Source organism: Henckelia pumila, chromosome 4 (assembly GCF_033568475.1).
Source record: "Henckelia pumila isolate YLH828 chromosome 4, ASM3356847v2, whole genome shotgun sequence".
NCBI classification, from domain to species: domain Eukaryota; kingdom Viridiplantae; phylum Streptophyta; class Magnoliopsida; order Lamiales; family Gesneriaceae; genus Henckelia; species Henckelia pumila.
The window spans coordinates 134,935,226-134,959,911 of record NC_133123.1 but is presented as its reverse complement, the minus strand read 5'-3'; the positions used below and the strand labels follow the sequence as shown (position 1 = coordinate 134,959,911).

The following is a 24,686-nucleotide window of genomic DNA, read 5'->3' as shown; positions in this document are numbered from 1 at the left end:
AAAAAAAAATACAACTCATACTCATTACTAATGAAGAATTCCTACAACAAATATCAACTGCAAAAAGAATACCCATTTATAAGAAACAAGATTGACCCGACCCGACCCGGAGAGCTAAAACTTAAACTGAGCTTAAAACATGTGAATTTCAGTTTTAGTCCTAGTATTCCTTGAACTATTAGTAAACTTCGTACCTAGACTCTTTTCTACTAGAACTAAATAATGGTCAAATTTGGCTCCTATCACTCCCCATTACATTCCTGTACAAAGAACTAAACAAGTAGATACCAAAAAAAAAGAACTTCATGAAAAACGCATCAAGAACAACCGACCGACCCACAATTCGCAGGGAGTGAATTCGACATGTCCGTTCTACTCGGGTTTAACAGAGACTGGCGCGGTCGTGGCTGCACTTCTTGGTTCAGCTTTGCCTCTCATCTCAACAACTTTCTTGTGGGAGTTTGAGTGCAGAGACGGGACAAAGGTTGGACTAGCAGCTGGACGGTACTCCGGGAACAGCCGGCCCGACTTGTGGCGAACACCACATGCATTGCACAGTGTTTTTGGGCCCATGGGACCAGCTCTCCATTGAGGAGTCTTGGTTATCTCGCAATGCAAGCATTTTCTGACTGATTGGGGTGGCAGGTTTGGGGGTGTTTCCATTGGATTAGCAGGCATGGTGAATTTGATTTTCTTGGTTTTCTTCATTGGCAACGACTCAGCAAAGTTTTCAGGTTCAGAGGAGAATCCCGGTGGAGGGACAAATGGTTGAATCACAGCCCTCGGATTGAAAGACTTGGGTCGAGGGCGCTTGGTCCTCGCACGCTGCGTGCTGTTGTGATTGGGGCCGAGAGGCAAAGTCTTCCCACGCGAGCTCGAACTGCTGCTGCTGCTGCTGCTCTCTAGAACTGAAACTGGACTCGATGATTGGTATCGGTTGTATGTCATCTCCTTGTTGATGCTTGTGTTCTCTTTTCCCACAGTCATCCCTCCACCGGAAAATGAATCCTCTACAAATGTTGACATCCATTCAAGCTGGACGATATCCTCGTACTGGAAGAGAACAAAAACCCGAGACATATTAGAACAAGACGAGATTCAAGGTAATCATCGGTAGCAACAAAATTGGAATAGTTTGATCCATTTCAAACAGAAACACAAATCTTCTACACATATAATAGTGTTATATCCATGGTTAGACCAATGGAAAACAATTTTCGACGACAATTTGCACACGAAAATAAAATTTTACAGGGGTTGGCTGCTTCCCCAGCATATTGAAATTCAAATGTAAATGTACAAAAATATTCTCATAAAGACAAAAGTGCATTGATTTTCCAGTTATCTTGTAGATAGGGTGGACCACCTAATCTTCACTGCAAATATTGAATTTCAAACTGAATGCAGATATTTTTTTTCAAATATTCAAATCAAAAGCCAGCGTAATAAAGCAAACATGAGAACAAATATCTCCAAATGAGGAACAGCAATTCAAAATCCATTAAAACTCGAATAAAATACATAAACAAGTTCATACTCACCGGCACAAAGAACTCAGCAGAGAGATCAGATGCAGTGGTGTTACGACGTCCAGAGAAAAGGACATCCGTCTCCGGAAAAGCGTCGTTCCACATGCTCGGAAAATCCTTACATTCACCGGAACCAACTAAATTACCACCACCACCACCACACTCATTCTCAGGAGGAAACTCGATCAAGTCATCAATTTGATCGAAGAAGTTCCCGCAGTCAATCTCATCCATGAAATTCGACTCCATTAATCTCTTCTACAAAAACTTTCTGAAAAACAAAACCAAGAATGTTGGTAGAAGAAAAGGACCACAGCTCGGTACATGGTTAAAACAAGAACATGCGACGTTAAATGGATTTAGAGGAAGTTGATTACACACTTAAAAAATTACATTTCCATCACTAATTTTCCAAAACATCTAAATTTCAAGCCACTTTCATTACTAAGATGCTCACGTGAAGTGGGCAACCAAGTGACTTTATTGGTTTGGTGACAATGCATGCCAACCTAAAGCATGCTTGCCAGCTTGAAAAGAACATCTACATAAGCTAAGATACATCAGAAAAAACACCAAGATGATTTATCTTGCAAGATGTGAACACAGAAATACGCATATAATATATAACATAAACAAATATATGGGATCCCCTACATGGGGTTTTCTCACAATAGATTATTGAGGCAACGTGGGTCCCCCAAAAGCATTTTAGTCGAAAAAGGATAAATGTTTGTGTAGCAGTAGCTGGATCTCTTTCATAAGGACTCAACGCGACTGAGATCCTAAAAATCTTGTGTAAATTATATAAATTAAGAAAGGGGGTCATCTTCTTCAAAGTTGACTGTTTTGACGTTAAATTTTGAGTCACCACACTGAGTTGTGATCTCTTCGAACACAGCAAATTTAAAGTAATCTAAGCAAATGTTAGATAGCACCGACACTGAGTAATGATTTTTAAGGCCAAACCGCAGATTTAAAGCACAAACCTTGGAGTTTGGTTTTTGAAAGGGTACAAAATCTTTGAAACTAGAGCTTCCACTAGACTAATTATTCTGCAAGAAAAAAGAAGAGAGATGGTAAGTTAACGGTGTACAAATAAAATTGTAGACAATAGAAAATCCAAGTAATAATTCAGCATAAATCGCAATTATCATGTAAGGTGACACGGAAAAGAGAAAGAAAATGTGGAGAAAAAGAAAAGGTCTGGCAAATTTTGTAGAAATCGATCCTTTTTGCTCATTTGAGTCTAAAGATTCGAAATTTCGAACTTATTTCTACAAAACAAACAAAATCCAATATTTTTTTTCCCAGTTATGGGAGAAATCGAAAGGAAAGATCCACACTTTTGCCATTTTCCCGACCTTCTTTCACCAAGAAAGGCCCAAATGACAGAAAAACGTACCAAAATCCAAAATTTTGCTCTTCAAGAACCAACTAGAGTTCAAATACTTAGCGTGAAGTTTCAAGTAATATGCAACAGAGAGAGACCAACTTTTTACTGCAACGAAATAGAAAAAAGTAGAGCAAATGCAGGGCCGAACCTGTGCTAAAGCCCCACAAAACTCCCGCCCAAAAGTCCTCACAGAGCAATGGCCAAGAAATGAGCAGAAATCAATCTTTTTCAACTGAACAACTTCCAAGACAAAAAAAACAGAAGGGCCAACTCTGAAATAAGAAACGCGAAAGTCTGAAACACACAGTAAGGACAAGGAAAAAAAGGAACCCAAATCCCCTGTTGTATTATTCCTCCATTTCCCACACACCACTGTATAGGCCTGTCTGTATAACGTATCTATATGTGAGAGGGAGTCTCACGTGTTCAGAGAAAGAAATGAAATGAGAGAAATGTGGTTGAAAGTTCGAAACTAAAAATGGGGGCTTTTTATTGTTTGAGAGGAAGAGATGAGAGGAGGCTTAAAATAAATGAAAAAAACAATGGTAGGTGAAGTTTCTTGCTCCATTGCAAGCTGTCTTTTACACACAGCCCCTCACATTCCCTGTCGTGATGTTTAAGTCTTCTTCAATTCCCCCCACCCCCACCGCTATGATAACTCTTAAAACTCAACAAAAATTATTTAATATATCCTTTTGGATTTCTCTTTTTTTTTCTCTCATTTTTCTTTTATTGTTTTTTTGTCTTTTTACAGTTTGAATACGCGTATAAGACATGTATGCACATGCGAGGAGGTATGTAGGGGGGGGCTGATTTTGATTAGTATCCGCGTTTGAATACATGGGGAAATGCCAAGCGTGTATTGTAGATTAGAATGCACTCTCCGTTTGACTTTGTTAGAAAATTACGAACAAAAATTTTTTTAAAAAAAATTTGAATTTTGATAATTTTTTTAAAAAATATTTGAATATATGTATACTATTGTAAAGTAAAAAGCCTTGATATAACTAACATTTGTGAAGGCTTTTTTTCCATATTCCCACAAGAGCATTCAAAAACAGAAAAATCCCACAAAAAATCTCAATCAATTATAAAAATTTTATTGATTTTTTTTGTATTTTGTGGACACGTATAACGTATGTTACGGTTACTTGTTTATATATATATATATATATATATATATATATATATATATAGGGATAAGGGAAGTTTTTTTTATTTTTTTTGAAATCGGGATAAGGGAAGATATTCCTTTAATTTTAATATAAAATTCTTAATTTGAAGTGTTTTTATCTCTCAGAAATAAAGTTTGCAAGTATTTTCTTTGTTATTTTCACACAAAAAAAAAAAGTTAAAAATAAACAATCTCGAACACAAACAAATTAGCGTAAAGTGACTTCGCAGCTGCAAAGCCTGCCTATTCAGACATTTTGTAAATGTATATGCTTCGGTTACATTTTGAAGCAAACTTGAGCTTTACTCTAGGCATTTTTTAGCAAACTAGATCTCGAATTCGTTCGACGAATTCGATACTTAACTATAACAAATCATTTAAAAAATTCAAACAAATAATTGTTTCAAAAAATTGATTTAAAATTTCAGTTGAGCGAGCAATCATAGTACCACTACATACTGCAAAAAGAAGCAATAATATGACTAGGAATTGTTTTTCCTGGTAAGGTCGTGATTTCATTTATTTATTTTTACTAACTTGGGTTGCACTCTATGAATAAATTCCTTCTAAAAGACGCCTTCAACTTTTTCGGGGAAACAAAAGTGAATTTAACTAACTGGAAATGGACTATTATCAGTGTTAGGCTTGATGCATAATAATGCCTTAATAATTTACCAGGTTGTTGCTGATTAATATTTGTCAGTGATAACAAATTTATTATATATAAAAATTTGTGGGGTTCTTTTACTATTTATTTTTTTTATTTTAATTTTCCTCCCTCGCGTTTTGCTTGAAAAGAGGATCTAATTATGAAGAAACCCCACAAATTTTAATAAATAAATAAAACAACACTGATCAATAGCATCTATTTAATTTTTGCTTCCAAGACTTGCAACCTTTTTCCTTTAATAATAATTGGCCGATAACATTATATTTCTTCATTCAATTTTTATATATAAAAAAAATTAATCTGAAAAGCAAAAGCTCTTATCAAACTATTTCTTGTTTGTGTGTGATTTCCCAAATGAAATTGTTCCTTCAAATATAAGAAATGATAACATTTGAGCTCTTTCATCGGTCGAGGGTAATAAAGTCCTTTCCAGTATTTCGACATTAAAAAGCAAAAAAACTTAGTGGGATGCGTTCAGGTTTTCTCCGCCTGAATTGACATATTTACCCATCGACGAAACTATAATTTTCGAGCTAATAAATAATTCCAATAATTGGAAGCAACGTGAATGCATGTTACTGAGAATGTGAATCGTTGAATATTTTGGGAAAAATTGTCATTTTAAATGGAAATAAATTATGGAAAAAATATACAAAAACAACTAAAGCCTTTCGAATTGATTGATTGTGCTGTCACTACTTCGAATCCAATTTAATTCAATTTAATTTGAAACTGATTGGTCACTAACAAACCATCACTCATCATGTGTCGGTAGACAAAATAAATAAATAAATAATAGAGGGAAAAATATATATATTGAAGACCCAAAAAAAGAAAGGGGAATTAATTAATTTAATGTGAAAGTATTTGCTTAATTAAGATCTAGTGCCATAGTACAATATGATGAGTACATTTCGTAAAGCCTGAAAATATAAAATTTTATGTAATTTATTCGCGTTATGAAAGTGTCGAATAATTTTAGTCGAGGGAAAAAATACAAGTAATTATGCACTTATTTGCATGCATTTTATTTTAAAGAAATAATTGTTCCGAATTAATCGTAATTAATTATTAATTAGCACATCATGTGCTATGTGTTCAAGTAATGTATTCTCATATAGTTCTTAATTCGAACCCCACGAGCTCCGCTCGTATATTCAGCTGACCACACAACATGCTTAAGCACGTTTTCAGTATTACATTGGACAACGATTTTGAATAAAACGTTAATTATTTGCAATGAGTTGTTAGTCCATCGTCAAACTTTCTTGTTTTAAATAATTTTTTTACAATCATTTCAAAAATATCATTATAAAAATATTCATATGTAATTTTTTTTTTTATAAAAAAAATCAATGCTTTTAAATCTATTTGACTTGGGGTAAAAATGTTACATAAATATATAATATTTATAGGACTGACTCAAACCCAAGTAATTAAATATATTTAGGCATATTATTTCATAAAAAAATTATTTAGGCAAATCAATTATTTTTCCATGGATGGAAGTTTTGATATTGCATGAATCATGATAGTTAAAATATGATATGATTTTATTTTCTCTGAGACGTTCATTTTATATCAAAAAAATGAAATTTTTTTGATATATATATGTATATGTATAATATAATAAGCGGTGAGACATGATTGCTGGTTTAAATAACTTTATGTACATGGTGGACTCATCACAAGTGCAAGTGTGGGATAAGACAATGACAAGTCCTTCATTTCACCTGTACAAATTTAAATACGTTAAACGGTTAAAGTACTGCTATTAAGACATTTTAGTTGTTCGATAACTAAGGGGGTGTGCATGGAGCTTTTTTTAAACCATGAAATTCAAATTCATTCGATTATTTGGATGAATTTTATGTTGGATAAAGTTCAAATCTGCTCGATTGTTCGTTTGTTCACTGGTTTTATGCATATATATATATATATATATATATGTATATATATATGTATTCATGTATGTATGCGATAAAGAGTTATTCTTTAACATGTTGGTCCGACATTTGATCTAGCAGGCTTAGGAATTTATAAAGAGCAAATGCGATCGAATGGAAAACTTGAGGTTTCAGTAGCACCGAAACATTTCGGTAGATACACGTTAGAGTCGAGAGTAGGATGCAAACGAGTCAAGTTACTCGTGATCAACTCGAGAGCGGCTCAACCGAGCTCGAGTCGAGTTCGAGTAGCTCGAATCTATATTGAGCTCGAGGTCGATTATTATATGTATGTGTTCGAGTAGCTTGTCAGCTACTCAATTATATATATATATATATATATATATATATAATATAAAAATATATATAATATTGATATATATTTATTTATTTATCTATATTTATTTATACTTCGAGTTTATCGAGTTTGAGTAGCTCGAATTATACATGAGTGAATTCGAATTTGACATTAATTACTTGATCGAGTTCGAGTAGACAAAATACGAGTCGAACTCGAATCGTATCGTATTCGATTCGACTTGTTTGTACCCCAATCAAAAGAGAATGCTTGAGAAGTTGAATCGAAAAGGAAAAAAAAATCGACATTTGAAAGTAGATCATAAACCTAAGTTAGATTGAAAGGTCAGGTTTTTAAACTTTCAATTGAATAAAAATATGAGTAGGTTTCTTATAAAATATGTCAACTATACTTATAGTTATAATAAAAAGTAATGATTTTTATGAGTGAATTAAATAGAAGATCCGCATCATAAAACTTACTCGTGAAATCGTCTCACACAAATTTTTATGATAAATAATTATATCCGAATTAAAAATAAAAATAATAATACAAAAATAATAGAGTTGCTGCTTAAAGTAAAGTGTGAGTGTGAGGACAGATAACCTCAAGAGAAACTTTATTAAGTAAAGTGTGAGTGTGAGGACAGATAACCTCAAGAGAAACTTTATTAAGACAAAGCTAAGTAGCCTTCTTTCTATTCACTTGAACTCATTCATTCGCACCCCCACCACGGATCGCATTGAATGCGGCGGTACATATTGCGGCAAGGGTCCCACATGGCACGTTAAAGCTCGTCGGTGTGATCTTGTCGGTAGATAAATACATGTGGCAAGATCCTATCTCATATGGGTCCCACATGCAAGATGGCAAGGTTTCGCCAGCTAGGCGGTGGTACATATAATATGCAAAAAAAATTATTTGAACAGAGAAAAAAACGTAAAAAAACTTAGCAACATTATAACATTTTAAATTTTATTTGAATTTTTTAACAATGATTTTATTTTTATATATAAATCTCATTTGAAATGAACACAACGCATCCACACAAAAAATTGATATATTCGAATATAGATGATATTCTAGATATCCTTTGTTGGGCAACTCATGAGAAAAGTAAAATGTCATGTTAGCATTGTGTCGAATTCATCAAATGTTTATGCTATGTTTACATGAATATCTTGATTTGATGTGTTCATGAAATGTGCATATTGGGACTCTCAAATATCAAAACTATGTATTTGAATTTTATATATTTATTTTCGGTTTTCACGCATCGAGTCACATGATATGGACTTAGGGATCTGAGCATAACATTCTATTAATTAATTAGATTTTGTCTGTTGAGAATTGAGATAATTTAATCAACAATTTATTACTATTGTTGTTATAATATTATTCAAGATATAAATTAATCAACAACTTATTTTCATGTAATTGATATACAAAATTATAGATATATGTGTAAGAGAATGATTAATTAAGGTTGATGGAATTTATAACTCGTCTAATGTCAAGTTTAAGAACCTAGCTCATCGAATTAAAACCTCAATTATAGCAAAATATTAACTCCAAAAAATGATTGATTAAACAACCACCTCGAAAAACAAAATTAAATTCATGCGAGATAAACTCACGAATATTTTGAAACAAATATCTTAATATTTGGGTCAATCATGGAAATTTTTTAGTTTTTATGCAAAAAAAAATCATTATTTATTAGGGATGACACAAGGCAAGTTCGGGAGGGCTTGGCCAAATTCGGGACCCGTACCTCCTCCCTTTGGACCCAACCCACGAATAGAAAGGTTCAATCTAGATTAAACCCGTTGGATCACCGGAATTTATATTATTCTAAATTTATTAATTAATAAAATTTTTAAAAAGTTTAAAAATTAACAAAAATCATTAAATTTATTTTGAAATTGTATATTAATCATATTTGCACAAACAAAACATTCTCACGGGTTAAAATTAATCAAATTTTATTATTATTATATATACATAAATATCTTATATTTATACATATATATGTACATTTTGGCGAAGCTCGCTTGACGAGGTCTAGACTCGTCTTATCAAGACGAGTTTAATATGGGACTAGGTTTAGACTTAATATATCGATATCTTCATTATTATTGTAAATATAGATAAGACTGATTCGTCTCACAATAGACTTTAAATGTTTAAGTAATGCTTATTGCATAATCAATATGGTTTTCATAAACGCACATAAATCCACATTATGTATTTAAGTAATGCTTATTGCATAATCAATATGGTTTTCATAAACGCACATAAATCCACATGTTACATTAATTTTTTAATTGAAAAATAAAATGTGTTATGTTTGATTAAAGTTAAACTTCTTATACTAATCAATTTTTTTTGTATGTCAATGAACTTTTTTCATAATTTCGAAAATGTATTTTAATCAATGTTTTTATAATCTGACTGGTGATCGAATCAGTCTACCTTATAAAAATAACCATACCATTTTAACTGTTTTCGATCTATGATTTTTAAATTTATCTCCGATAATCAAACCATTTAATTAATTATGGTATGGTTCGGTTAGTACTATGACCTGGTTTATACGATCGATTTTTACGGTTGTAAAAATAAATTCGATTGATTGATTATTTATCATTATACGATGTGTAAATCGGTAATCTAAATTCAGTTTTATATAATTTTCATTAGTTTTTTCGCATTTAAAATTATAAAAATTTGATAATTGTATTTTGTTAATTCAGATTAAATTTTTCAGTAAAGCTAAGTTATTTAATATTTGTCTTTATAGCGTTTCTAATTATACAATTCATAGACTTAATATTTTAGAATGTATACAAATATTTTTAAATATTTTTTAGTAAAATTATAATTAGTTACACAAATTTAATGAAATAAAAAATACAAACAAATCAATATAAAAAAATTTATATTTGAACTATTAAATTGTATTTTCTTAATAACAGACTAAATATGAATTTAAAAAAATTATTTTATTAAAATACGGTTTAAAACGGTCAGTTTGATTTTTAAGTACATAAAACCGTAACCAAACTATAATAATTTTGGTTTTAAGTTATAAACCAAGATAATTTTTTTTTATTATGGTTCGGTTTTGTTTTAGGTTTATCGATCTGGGTTTTTTTGTTTTTTCGATTTAAAACATGTTATGCACACTTTACTCCCAGGCATGAACAATGTAATCATGTATATATGTCAATGTGATGACAATGGATTACGGGATTTGTTTGATTTTCTTTAGATATTTAATAATCTCAAAATAAAACCAAATATTAATTTCCTCCAAAAATTGAATATCCTTACCTTATTTTTATTTTCTTTATTGAAATTACGTTTTCATACGTTTTTTGCTCCCAACTTAATGACAATCTTTAACAATTTTTGTCACCACCCGAAATTTCCCTTTTATAGTTTTTTACTACACTGCATTTTCGATCAAATATCAAGTTTTTACCATTTTTTAAAAAAAAAATGTGTATCATGTTTTTACATATTTATGGTTTAAACCAACATGCTCTGAAAAAAATACCTTATCATAATTTTTGCTTAATATTGTATTTACAAGCAAAAATATATCTCTCTTTCATAATAAAACGATGCATAAATCATATATGTCAGTGCAATCAAAAATTCATTAGATCAGGGTGTTTGGTTAATATATAATTGATATATTGAGATGCACCTTTTTCCTACTTTATATACTGCATTTTCGTACATGTAATATTAATATGATTTAATTTATTCTTAATAACTTGATGGCTATACGTTATAATTTAATATTGTTGAAAAATATTATTATTATTAATATTATGTTGAATATTGAATGTTGAATGTTGAATATTGAGTTGTAAAATGTGGAAAATTAGTGTGTGATGATGTAGATGATGATGTATTTATTTTTGGACTAATCTCAAATGTGGATCTATAAATAGGTCTTCATTTGTGATGAAAAATACAATTGAATTGAGAGAAAAATATTGTGAAGTGTAGAGTTTGATATATTTTGAGTTTTGGAGTTTTTACTTTTTACTTTTTCACAACACGTTATCAGCACGATCGCTCGAAGGTTCTCTATATTTTCCGACGCTCCAAAATACAAGAAGAAGTCAAAAATATTCAACAAGTAAGAATTTTTATTTTACTGTTTATATATTTTTATTGTGTATATATTAATTTATAATATCATGTTATGAAAAAATAAGTTTTTTTTTCAAAACTTGTTATAAATCCTGGGAGGATGTTAAGACGACATCCCACACTCCCGGTAAGGGATACGACAAGTATAAAAGCCTCTAAGGTTTTTAAACAATAACGTGATATATATATTTATTATGTATATATATTAACTATATTAATATATAATTTCATGTTATTATATAAAAGGTTGTCTATGACACTGACCTTATAATAACGTGATATGATATATATTATTGTGTATTTATATACTAACCATATTTGTATAATATCATGTTATTATATAAAAGGTTGTCTACGACACCGATCTTATAATAATGTGATATGATATACTATACCTGACTTTATACTAACTATATTGGTATAATTTCACAACATTATATAAAAGGCTGTCTACGACACTGACCTTATAATAATGTGATATGATATACATAATTATTTAATTATGATTATCATTATATGCATTGCATCATTATCACAAATTTTTATTCAACACATAATCATTTTTTCTTACCCTCAACGGTCACAAACGGTAACAAACGGCTAGTTTTTGGCCTATAAATATGTTCACTCAAACTTATTTTCAATCACACCAAAATTCACTATTTCTCTCAAAATATTTTTACTCGATTTTTCGAAGATGGAAATGATGGCATTTATAAGGATATTTTTCATAACGACTATGATCATCATGCTCACGAATTTTGTATTCACCGGCGATTTTCCACCACAGATTTTTTATCTATTTATATACGCACTTGTAATTTTTATTTTTCCATTATTTTGTATTGTCATATTAATAGAAATTAACTAATAAAATGCATTGTTATTTTTTTAGTACCACCATGTCAAACTTGACAAAGATTGAATTCGTTGCGCTCGATATCACCGGAAAGAATTACATGCCATGGACTCTCGATGTAGAAATGCATCTTGAGTCATTGGGTCTAAGTGATACCATAAAAGAAAATAATATATCATCCTCACAAGAAAAGGCAAAGTCTATGATTTTTTTACGTAGACATCTTGATGAAGGATTGAAATGTGAGTATCTCACAGAAAAAGACCCAATGATTTTATGGAAAGGGCTGAAAGAAAGATTTGAGCATATAAGGGAAGTTATACTCCCGACCGCCCGTGATGAATGGAATATGTTAAGATTCCAAGACTTTAAAAAAGTCAGTGATTATAATTCAACGATGTATCGAATAGTCTCACAATTGAAATTCTGTGGACTTGAAGTCACAAAGATGGAAATGCTTGAGAAAACATTTTTTACTTTTCACGCATCGAATATAACTCTACAACAACAGTATAGAGTGCGTGGATTTTCGAGATATTCCGAACTAATCGCATGTCTTCTTGTGGCGGAAAAGAACAACGAATTGTTAGTAAGAAATCATCAATCCCGACCCACTGGATCAACGGCATTTCCTGAAGCAAATGTCGTAATGAAAAATGAAAACCAAAATCAAAGGCATAGACCAGATTTTGGTCGTGGACGAGGTCGAGGAAATGAGCGTGGACGTGGACGTAAAAAATATCGCGGTCGTGGTCGTGGCCGTGGATATGAAAATAATCGAGGTATTTATTTCAATAACTCATCTCAAAAGAACGTCACGAATCACCCACCAAAAAGGCAGCATGAAAATACGAGTGAAAATGAAAATCACTCAAAAAGATCTGAGAGTGTTTGTTATAGATGTGGCACTCCAGGACATTGGTCACATATTTGTCGAACCCCTGAGCACCTATGTAAGCTCTATAAAGAATCGACAAAGGGAAAAGGAAAAGAGACAAATTTTGTTGAAGATAGTGACCGTTTAATTGGTTCAACTAGTTTCAATGCTGCAGATTTTTTGAATGATTTCGAAGACATTGATTAAAATATTGGTGGGACTACATTGTAACAAATTTGTATTTTTCATGCATTCTTGTATTATAAAGCATGTTATATTTTGCATTTGTATTGTACTTAATTTTTCTTTATTGCATTTTTTTGTGAAGTTTGATATGGAAAATGCTATGAGCAAACATGGAAATAATATCATGGAAATTTGCATACCAGATAGTAGTACAACACACACTATTCTGCGAGATGAAAGATATTTCTTGGAAATAAAACCAACAAAAACAATGGTGAATACCATATCAGGTCCTGTAGACTTGATTGAAGGTTGTGAAAAAGCACATTTTTTGTTACCTAATGGTACAAAATTTCTGATAAATGATGCTTTATATTCACCACAATCGAAAAGAAATTTGTTGAGTTTTAATGACATATACTCTCATGGGTATGATACTGAGACGATAACTGATGGAAATCAGAAATATATGTGTCTTACCACATATAAATCAGGAAATAAATATGTGGTTGAAAAATTATCAATGCTCCCTACTGGATTGCATTATACACATATAAGGCCAATCGAATCAAATATGGTGGTTAATAATTCTTCAATATTAACAAATTGGCATGATCGATTGGGACATCCTGGTTCAATAATGATGCGAAGAATTATTGAAAATACGCATGGTCATCCATTGAAAGACCAGAAGATCTTTCAGAATAATAAGTTTCAATGTAAAGCATGTTCTCTTGGAAAACTTATTATAAGACCATCGCCAGCTAAAATCCAAACTAAATCACCCATATTTCTTGAACGTATTCAGGGTGATATTTGTGGGCCAATTCATCCACCATGTGGACCATTTCGATACTTTATGGTATTGATCGATGCCTCTAGCAGATGGTCACATGTATGCTTATTGTCAACTCGGAATGTGGCATTTGCAAGATTGATGACTCAAATAATAAAATTGCGAAATCAATTTCCCGATTATACAATCAAGAAAATAAGACTTGATAATGCTGGAGAATTTACATCCCAGACTTTCAATGATTATTGTATGTCAATGGGAATCACTGTTGAACATCCTGTAGCTCATGTTCATACGCAAAATGGATTAGCTGAATCATTGATTAAACGTCTACAACTGATTGCTAGACCAATGATTATGAAAACAAAACTCCCTATTTCTATATGGGGACATGCAATTTTACATGCTGCGGCATTAATTCGCATCAAACCAAGTGCATATCATAAATTCTCCCCATTGCAACTTGCATTTGGTAAAGAACCAAATATCTCTCATCTGAGAATTTTTGGATGTATGGTGTATGTGCCTATTGCACCACCTCAACGATCAAAAATGGGTCCACAAAGAAAAATCGGTATTTATATCGGTTATGATAGTCCATCAATCATTCGATATCTTGAGCCTCAGACAGGCGATGTGTTTACAGCACGCTTTGCTGATTGTCATTTTAATGAAGAAATCTTCCCAGTGTTAGGGGGAGAAAAGAAACACATCGAAAAAGAAATCACATGGTATGTACCATCATTGTTACATTTGGATCCAAGGACCAAACAATGTGAGAAAGATGTACAGCAAATTGTGCACATGCAAAGAATTGCAAATCAAATGCCAGATGCATTTGCAGACACAAAAGGGGTAACAAAATCATATATACATGTTGTAAATGCCCCTGCTCGAATTGAAATTCCAAAGAAACAAATTGAAGACACTCATGATGTCATAAAACGCTTGAAGCGTGGAAGACCAGTCGGTTCCAAGGATAAAAATCCTCGGAAAAGAAAAGGTATAGAGAAACACGACGATCATAAAATAGAAAATGGTGTTCCAGAAGAATCACCTGATGATGAAAATATTCTGTCAGAACCACAAACTGACGAGAATCATGAAATCTCTATCAATTATATTAATACTGGAAAAATATGGAACCGAAAAGACATAGAAGATATTGATGAGATATTTTCTTATAATGTGGCTTGTGACATCGTAAATGAAAATGAGGATCATGAACCAAAATTTTTTGGTGAATGTAAAACTCGTCATGATTGGGCCAAATGGAAAGATGCCATCCAGGTTGAATTGGATTCGCTGAATAAGCGTAATGTTTTTGGACCTATAGTCCTCACACCTGAAGGTGTAAAACCTGTTGGATACAAATGGGTTTTTATTCGAAAGCAAAATGAGAAAAATGAAATAGTCAGATATAAAGCTAGACTTGTTGCACAAGGTTTTTCTCAAAGGCCTGGAATTGATTATGAAGAAACGTATTCTCTTGTTATGGATGCAATTACGTTTCGATATTTGATTAGTTTGGCAGTGTCTGAAAATTTGGAAATGTGTCTTATGGATGTTGTTACAGCTTACTTATACGGATCACTTGATAGTGATATATACATGAAAATCCCTGAAGGATTTAAGATGCCTGAAGCACAAAGTTCAAAACCCAGAGAATTTTATTCTGTAAAATTGCAAAGATCATTATATGGGTTAAAGCAATCCGGCCGAATGTGGTATAATCGGCTAAGTGAGCACTTGATGAAAAAGGGATATGTAAATGATCCAATATGCCCTTGTGTTTTCATCAAGAAAACAACATCCGGATGTGTAATTATTGCTGTATATGTTGACGATTTAAACATCATTGGAACGAATAAAGAAATTCAAGAAGTTATGATGTACTTAAAGGAAGAATTCAAAATGAAGGATCTTGGAAAAACCAAGTATTGTCTGGGTTTGCAAATCGAACAAAAAGAATGTGGAATTTTTGTTCACCAGGCAAATTATACAGAAAAGATCCTTAAACGTTTTAATATGGATAAATCAAATCCATTAAGTACTCCAATGGTTGTAAGATCATTAAACATAGAAAAGGATCCATTCCGTCCATGTGGAGATGATGAAGTTATTCTCGGTCCAGAAGTACCATATCTAAGTGCCATTGGTGCTCTTATGTATCTTGCAAATTGCACTAGACCTGATATATCTTTTGCTGTAAATTTATTGGCAAGATTCAGTTCATATCCAACAAAGAGGCACTGGAACGGAATTAAACATATATTTCGTTATCTACGAGGAACAACAGATTTGAGACTTTTGTACTCAAAAGACACCAATCAAAGTATCATTGGTTATGCTGATGCTGGATATTTATCTGATCCACATAAGGCACGTTCTCAAACCGGATATGTATTTACTCGTGGAGGCACCGCAATTTCTTGGCGTTCACAGAAACAAACACTCGTAACAACTTCATCAAATCACGCTGAGATTATTGCGCTACATGAAGCAAGCCGTGAATGTGTTTGGCTAAAATCAATGACACAACATATCCAAACTTCTTGTGGATTATCAGTAGACAAGAAGCCTGTGACGTTGTATGAAGACAATGCTGCATGTATTGCTCAAATGAAAGAAGGATACATCAAAAGTGACAGAACAAAACATATACCCCCAAAGTTCTTTGCCTACACTCAAGAGCTTGAGAAGAATAAAGATATTGATATCTGTTATATTCAATCAAGTGAGAACTCATCAGATCTCTTCACAAAGGCACTTCCCACGACGATATTCAGAAAGCATATATACAACATTGGGATGTGCAATCTGCGGAATATGTGAAGAATCACTCATGTTAACATGAGGGGGAGTTTACGTGGCTGCACTCTTTTTCCCTTACTATGGTTTTTATCCCACTGGGTTTTTCCTAGTAAGGTTTTTAACGAGGCAGTATAAAACACGTAATGAAGACAGTCATCATATCACGATCATCATCACAAGGGGGAGTGTTGAAAAATATTATTATTATTAATATTATGTTGAATATTGAATGTTGAATGTTGAATATTGAGTTGTAAAATGTGGAAAATTAGTGTGTGATGATGTAGATGATGATGTATTTATTTTTGGACTAATCTCAAATGTGGATCTATAAATAGGTCTTCATTTGTGATGAAAAATACAACTGAATTGAGAGAAAAATATTGTGAAGTGTAGAGTTTGATATATTTTGAGTTTTGGAGTTTTTACTTTTTACCATAAATTTTTACTTTTTCACAACAAATATCAATTTGTATATTTCCAAGAATTATGGGATATATATTTTTGGTTTATCTTTTAACTTATTGTATGGTGGGTGTGTGTGTGTGTGTGTGTATCCATATTAGCATTTGTACGTCTAGTAGTCACCAAACAAACATCGCCAGTCGCCACTACAAAAACTCATCAAATTGTCCCCCAAATCAAGCAAATCATAATTGTTTCGTCGAAAAAAGGGTACCAAACTAAATAATGACTTATTTACCCGCAAGTTTCTCTAATTGCAATAAGATATTGTTCGAAATCAGTTACTCCCTCGTTTCATATTAATAGACCAATGTATGTTTTCATAAAGATTAAGAAAGTATCAGGGAAAGTAAATTTTAGAAAGTAATATTTATCATTTTACCCTTATTTGATGAATATTTTAATGAAATAAAATAATTGTATAAGTAGTTAATGATATTAATTCATAGGGATAAATTGATAAAACAATGAGTGTAACGCTCGAAATTATTTAATTTTAATTCGAGTATATTTAATTTGAGAATATTTGGAGTTTTGATTTAAATTCTAATATTCTTAAATTATTTAGGATTGAAATTGAATGAAATAAGAAATTGAGGATTGAGTTGCAATTATTGAAGTCCTGAGGGGCTAAAGTGCAAAATCCTGAAATTTAATGGGACACTTGTTATTTTCTTAGCATATACGAGTGATTCAACCTATTTCCATCAGATTATTCAGAATTGAGAAGGAAGAACCGAGTGCAAGAACTCCAAACCTATTCTTCATTTTCAAATTGAGATATCTTTTGATCCGGGTATCCGATTTCGATTCCGAAAGATGTTCTGGAATCCTCGCAACGAGACCTTCGAATTGATGTAAGTTTTCTCTTAGTTCATCAAGGTTTGAGAATTCGAAATGGACAGACATCAGACTTGTGTTTGAATTGTTGTTGATGAGCTTCTATCTTTTGTAATATTGAAGTTGGGTTGAAGATTGATTGTTGTATCATGTTCTTATGATTTTTCAGCTATGATTCGACTTTTATACCAGCTTATATGAATGTTAGATTGGTTATAGATGTGTTCGGAATCGCCGAGTTTATACCGATATGCCGTCGAACTCATGATTTGAAGTGATTTGCTATTGTTCTTGGACTAAAAAGTTGCTGAATTATTAGCTGATGATTCCTTGCTTGTTATGCTGTGATTTCAGTATGTAAACAGGGCATTTCAACTCATTGATTTTGACTCCGAAATCGATACAAGAACGCACAAGGTTGGTAGCGTTTTTCTTTGACGTTTGGGTTGAAACTTGAGCAGATTTTGAGATAGGTTTGGTGGTTAACTTGTACAGATTTGGACAAGCTAAAAGACATCCTAAACATCACATTTGAAAGGTAAAAGTGGACTACTATTTGATTGGGATTACAACTCGAGATGGTTTGTATCGAGTTCCCCTAAATCACATACTTGTTTGCTTAATTGCTCTTATGTGCTTTCCTTTGAGTTGTTGAATAAGTCATGATGTTAATGAATGTGATTTGAATGATATATATTGCATTCATCTTGTAAGACTTGTTCTTTGATTTCGAAATGAACGAAAACGTTCGAATAGACGATTTGAGGGATTGTATATGTATGGCCTGGGTGGTTGTTTAGCCTAACATCTGATTTACATATATAATGGCTTCAAAGTCTAGAGAAGTGAGATAAGTAGCCCCACCTCGATCGGGAGAGTCGGTGGATTAGTTATGATATCTACTTCTCGGGATCCCAACCGACGAATGAAGAGATGAACCTTGTTTTAAAAACATGCATTGTATTTATTGATATCATGAGCTTGATATATGTTTTATATGCATGTTTAGTTGCTTTTACTGGGAAATATATTTCTCACCGGAGTTATCCGGCTATTGTTGTGTTGTATGTGTCATGGCAATAGGCGGGAGTGGAACCGGGCAAAAGCGAACATGAAGAACAAGGGAGGAGAGGAATAGCGTGATGATCCGAGTTTAGATGGTTTATTGAGCTGTCAATGATAGTGTTGAGTCCAAACACATGAACATGTTATAACTACTTGTACCAAGACTTGTTATTTAATAAGTTGTTGTCTTGTTGATGTATATAGGATTTTAGATGATGTATAAATCCTAGAGACAACATGATGTTGTAGCTTTATGCCGTTTCTATAACAATAATTCTTGTTTGATATGTTAGCCTATTTTGAGATGATTTTAAGGCTTTATTATGATCTAAATCTATCATGTTAGAATGCATGTTAGTTGTTGAGTTTGATTAGATCATGTGTGAACTGAAGCTAGATGAACAAAATGAGGGAAAAGAACTCATTTGACAGCAAAGGGATTTCTGCTGTTTTTCTGGAAATGGGCTCGCTCGATCGGTGAAGTATTGCGGATCGAGCGAGGCCATTAATTTTTGGGCAGAAAGCTGAGCAAAGTTTCTCTCGCTCGATCGGTAGGAAATGACCGATCGAGCGAGGCCAATTTTACTCTCACCCGAGAGTTGAGCATTTGTGCTCGCTCGATCGATAACTTTCTACCGATCGAGCGAGGTGCTCCCATTTTTAAATTTTTTTTTTATTTTGTTTTGACATTGATTCTTGTCTATTCTTTTTGATGATTTGATTATTGAGAGATTAGAACTCGGGTCGTCACAACAGGTGGTATCAGAGCAAGAAAATTCTGGACTTAGATAGACTGTGAGTGGGGTAGATCGAGTCTTCTGCCTTACTTATTTATGGATTCATGCTATGATTTAATTACATGTTGTAAATGCTAGCATGATTTACTTTCAAGTATTTTACTACATGATGTTGTATTTATTTTATTTGAAAGTATGATTTATGATGATTAAAGATGCATGCTTACTGGAATATCTGAAATGATTAGAGGCATGTGTTCTGGATATGCTACCTGATTATCGGAATTGATTGGAAGCATGTCTTGTTTGAATACTTCGATTATTTCTTTTAAGATTGAATCAGAACCGAGTCTTGATCAGAGGTAAGACGATCAGAGGAGGACTGAGATAAATTTGATGATTTGGTATCCTAACCATTTTGATAATCAGATATGTCTCGAAGACCAGGACGACCTCCTCTTAGACCACGGGCTCCTACTCCGATGCCAAAACAGACAGTTCCTATACATCTGCCAGAACAGACAGTGGTAACACCGATTGTGCCTCAAGCTACAGTCCCGAGTAATGAACAGGGAAGTACTTCCCGAGACATGACCGATATGACTGCTACTCCGATGGAAACACTGCTCAAACGTTTTCAATCATACCATCCGCCTACTTTGAAAGGTACTGAAAATGCAGTTGAATGTGAAGGATGGCTTGATGACATGGAAATGTTGTTTGATTCACTTGACTACGGTGATGAGCGGAGAGTCAGACTTATTGGTCATCAGTTGCATGAGGTTGCGAAAAGCTGGTGGTTCACGACTAAGAAAGCTCTGGAGCGTCGAGGAACTGTACTGACTTGGAATGTCATCAAAACCGAGTTCTACCAATGCTTCTTTTCGGTGTCTTATCGTAAGGACAAGGGCGCTGAGTTTGCTAATCTGAAACAGGGAAACTTGAATATTGAAGACTATGTTGCTAAATTCTCTACATTGCTACGTTTTGCTCCATATGTTGCAGATAGTGACGAGGCTATGGCTGATCAGTTCATTAATGGACTGAATCCTGATGTTTTTACATTGGTAAACACAAGGCGACCGAATAATTTTGCTGATGCCTTGAACAGTGCCAAAGGAGCGGAAGCTGGCTTGATACAGGAGCGAGGAGCTTCGTATGTTGCTCAACCTCCGAGACAGTCACAACCTTCAGCTCCAACTCCGCAACAGTCTTATTGATTTGAAAGTGGTAGCAGCAGCAGTGGTAAGAAAGGATATTTTCAAGCTCGAGGAAAACCGTTTAAGAAGTCTGGGAGCAGTTCTTCGAGTTTCAGTGGCACGAAACCGAAGTCGGGAGTGTTTTGTAACAATTGTGGTGGAGGACATCCAACCGATCAGTGTCGAGGGATATCTGGGAGGTGCCATATATGCCATCAGACTGGCCATTTTGCGAGGGTATGTCCTCAGAGAGGTTCTGGACAGGCACGAGGTGCAGAGTCATTACGATCAGTGGCTCAACCCATGAGACAAGCCTCTTCTGTCCATTCTTTCCAACCGTCACCTCCAAAGCAACAATCAAGGCCAGGAGGAAGTCAGACAGGTAGCCAGCCTCAAAGACAGCAGGCTCATGTCTTTGCATTGACGGAGGAACAGGCACAGGGAGCACCAGACGATGTGATTGCAGGTAACTGTTTTCTTTATGGTTATCCTGCATATGTATTGATTGATACAGGTGCATCCCATACGTTTATCTCTGCACGATTTGCTTCATTGCATGCTTTGCCTGTCGAAACATTACCTGTTGTAGTATCTGTTTCTTCTCCTTTGGGGAAAGGTCTTATATCGATTCAAACAGTTAAGAATTATTTGCTACATTATGATGGTAATGAGATCGAGATAGATTGTTTTGTACTTAGTTTGTCTGATTTTGACTGCATTATCGGGATTGATATGCTAAACAAGTACAGAGCTACCGTCGATTGTTTTCAGAAGGTAGTGAGATTCAAACCCGAGATGGTTGGAGAATGGAAATTCTATGGTAAGGGTTCACGTGCTAAGATTCCTCTCATTTCTGTATTATCTATGACACGACTTTTGCAGAAAGGAGCGGAGGGATTTCTTGTTTATGCAGTTGACGTTTTGAAAACTAGCCCGAACCTGGCTGATTTGCCAGTGGTTAGTGAATTTGCGGACGTTTTTCCTGATGAAATTCCAGGATTACCTCCGTATCATGAAATTGATTTCAACATTGAACTGATGCCAAGAACTGCACCGATTTCGAAAGCACCTTATCGAATGGCACCAGTTGAATTGAAAGAGTTGAAAGAGCGGTTGGAAGATTTACTGGCCAAGGGATACATTCGACCCAGTGTTTCTCCTTGGGGAGCTCCAGTACTGTTTGTTAGAAAGAAAGACGGTTCAATGAGATTGTGCGTCGACTACGGGCAACTGAACAAGGCAACGGTAAAGAACAAATACCCTTTGCCTCGTATTGATGATTTATTTGACCAGTTGCAGGGTTCTTCTGTGTATTCCAAGATCGATATGAGATCTGGATACAATCAGCTGAGAGTTAGGGATTCTGATATTCCGAAAACTGCTTTCAGAACCAGGTATGGCCACTATGAGTTTATAGTTATGCCGTTTGGTTTGACAAATGCTCCAGATGTATTCATGGCTTTGATGAACCGTGTGTTTCAGAAATATCTCGATGATTTCGTGATTATTTTTATTGATGATATTCTGATATATTCGAAGAATTTAATTGATCATTCTGAACATCTGAGAACAGTATTGAAGACTTTAAGAGCCGAGAAACTGTATGCTAAACTGTCAAAATGTGAGTTTTGGCTGAAACAGGTTGTCTTTCTTGGACATATCATATCTGGAAATGGTATTTCTGTTGATCCAAGCAAAGTAGAGGCAGTGATCAGTTGGTCAAGACCAACACCTGTTCCTGAGATACGTAGTTTCATGAGTTTGGCTGGGTATTATCGTCGATTCATTAAAGATTTTTCCAGTATTGCGAAGCCGATTACTCAGTTGACTCAGAAAAATTCTCCTTTTATCTGGTCTGAAGCTTGTGAATCCAGTTTTATTGAGTTGAAGAAGCGACTGACCAGTGCACCAGTCTTGACGACTCCTTCAGGTACTGGTGGTTTCACTGTTTACTGTGATGCATCTCATCGAGGTTTGGGGTATGTTTTGATGCAGCGAGGGCATGTGATTGCTTATGCCTCGAGACAGCTGAAGCCTCACGAGACCAGATATTCGATTCATGATCTTGAATTGGCCGCCATTGTATTTGCTTTGAAGATTTGGCGACATTATCTGTATGGGGAGCAGTTTGAGATCTATTCTGATCACAAGAGTCTAAAATATCTGTTTTCACAGTCAGAATTGAATATGAGACAGCGACGATGGCTTGATTTGCTGAAAAACTTTGATTGTGAGATTAAGTACTATTCAGGGAAATCGAATGCAGCAGCTGATGCATTGAGTCGAAAGGTATGTTCTTTGTCCTTATCGACGATTGGTGTATCAAATTTGATTGAAAACTGTTGTCTTTTTGGATTGGTATTTGATACGAATTATCAACCTCTGCGACTTTATCAAATTCAAGTTGAACCAGCATTGTTGTTGCGAATTAGAGATGCTCAGAAAAATGATCAGAATGTGCAGAACTCGATTGAGAAAGTCCGATCAGGGCATGTATCTGAATACCGGGTTCGAGATGATCTTCTTTATGTTCATAATCGCCTAGTAGTGCCTGATATTTTTGATGTACGTCAACAACTACTGAAATAGGCGCATTGTAGTCGTTACAGTATTCATCCTGGTGGTAGGAAGATGTACAATGATCTGAAGACTCGTTATTGGTGGAAACAGATGAAGTCAGATATCACCGATTTTGTGTCTCGATGTCTTAATTGCCAGCAGGTGAAGGCTGAAAGGAAGAGACCGCCTGGTTTATTACAGATTTTATCCGTGCCTGAATGGAAATGGGATCATATTTCTATGGATTTCGTGACAAGATTACCTCGATCTTCTAGAGGCTGTGATGCTATCTGGGTGATTATTGACAGATTGACGAAATCAGCGTGTTTCATTCCTTATTGCATGACATATAGACACGACCAGATGGCAGAGATTTATGTCAGAGAAGTTGTCAGATTGCAAGGAGTGCCGAAATCTATTATATCAGATCGTGATCCTCGATTTACATCACATTTTTGGCACAGCTTACAGAGTGCTTTGGGTACTCAGTTACACTTGAGTACAACTTATCATCCACAGACTGACGGACAGTCTGAGCATACTATTCAGACATTGGAGGACATGTTGAGAGCTGTAGTGCTTGATTTTGGCACTAGTTGGCAAGAATTACTATCTCTTTGTGAATTCTCGTACAACAACAGCTTTCAATCGAGTATTGGAATGGCTCCTTTTGAAGCTTTATATGGAAGAAAATGTCGATCTCCTCTGTACTGGGATGATATCTCTGAAGTACCTGATACTGGCCCTGATATGATACGTGATATGAATGAACAAGTGAAGCTTATTCAGAAGAGAATGAAGATAGCACAGGATAGACAAACGAAGTATGCCAATATCCGACGTCGACCTTTGTCTTTTGAACAAGGGGATAGGGTGTTTCTGAAAATTTCTCCATTCAGAGGCACTGTCAGATTTGGCAAGCGAGGGAAATTGTCTCCACGATATATCGGTCCTTATGAAATTCTGGAGAAAATAGGCAATCTCGCCTATCGATTAGCTCTTCCTCCGGCTTTATCTGAAATACATGATGTCTTTCATGTATCGATGCTTCGAAAATATCTGGCTGATGAATCTCATGTGCTTCAATCTGATGAGGCTGAACTCGACGA

General features: G+C 34.2%; 1 protein-coding gene across 1 annotated transcript; it reads right to left on the bottom strand.

Annotated features, from left to right (window-relative positions):
- Positions 1–3,539, bottom strand: LOC140865387 (GATA transcription factor 8-like). Its single transcript, XM_073270011.1, has 4 exons — positions 3,071–3,539; positions 2,516–2,581; positions 1,542–1,800; positions 1–1,053 (listed from the first exon to the last, which is right to left on the bottom strand). The coding sequence occupies exons 3-4, from the start codon at positions 1,776–1,778 to the stop codon at positions 373–375; spliced, it is 918 nt and encodes a 305-aa protein (XP_073126112.1). The 5' UTR covers positions 1,779–1,800; positions 2,516–2,581; positions 3,071–3,539; the 3' UTR covers positions 1–372.
- Positions 3,540–24,686: the final 21,147 nt, after the last annotated feature.

Excerpts from the sequence above, each read along its gene's own strand:
- LOC140865387 (XM_073270011.1), bottom strand. The coding sequence starts at position 1,778 with ATGGAGTCGAATTTCATGGATGAGATTGACTGCGGGAACTTCTTCGAT. Across the intron at positions 1,054-1,541 it reads CTGCTGAGTTCTTTGTGCCG|TACGAGGATATCGTCCAGCT; the intron begins GTGAGTATGAAC and ends GTTCTCTTCCAG.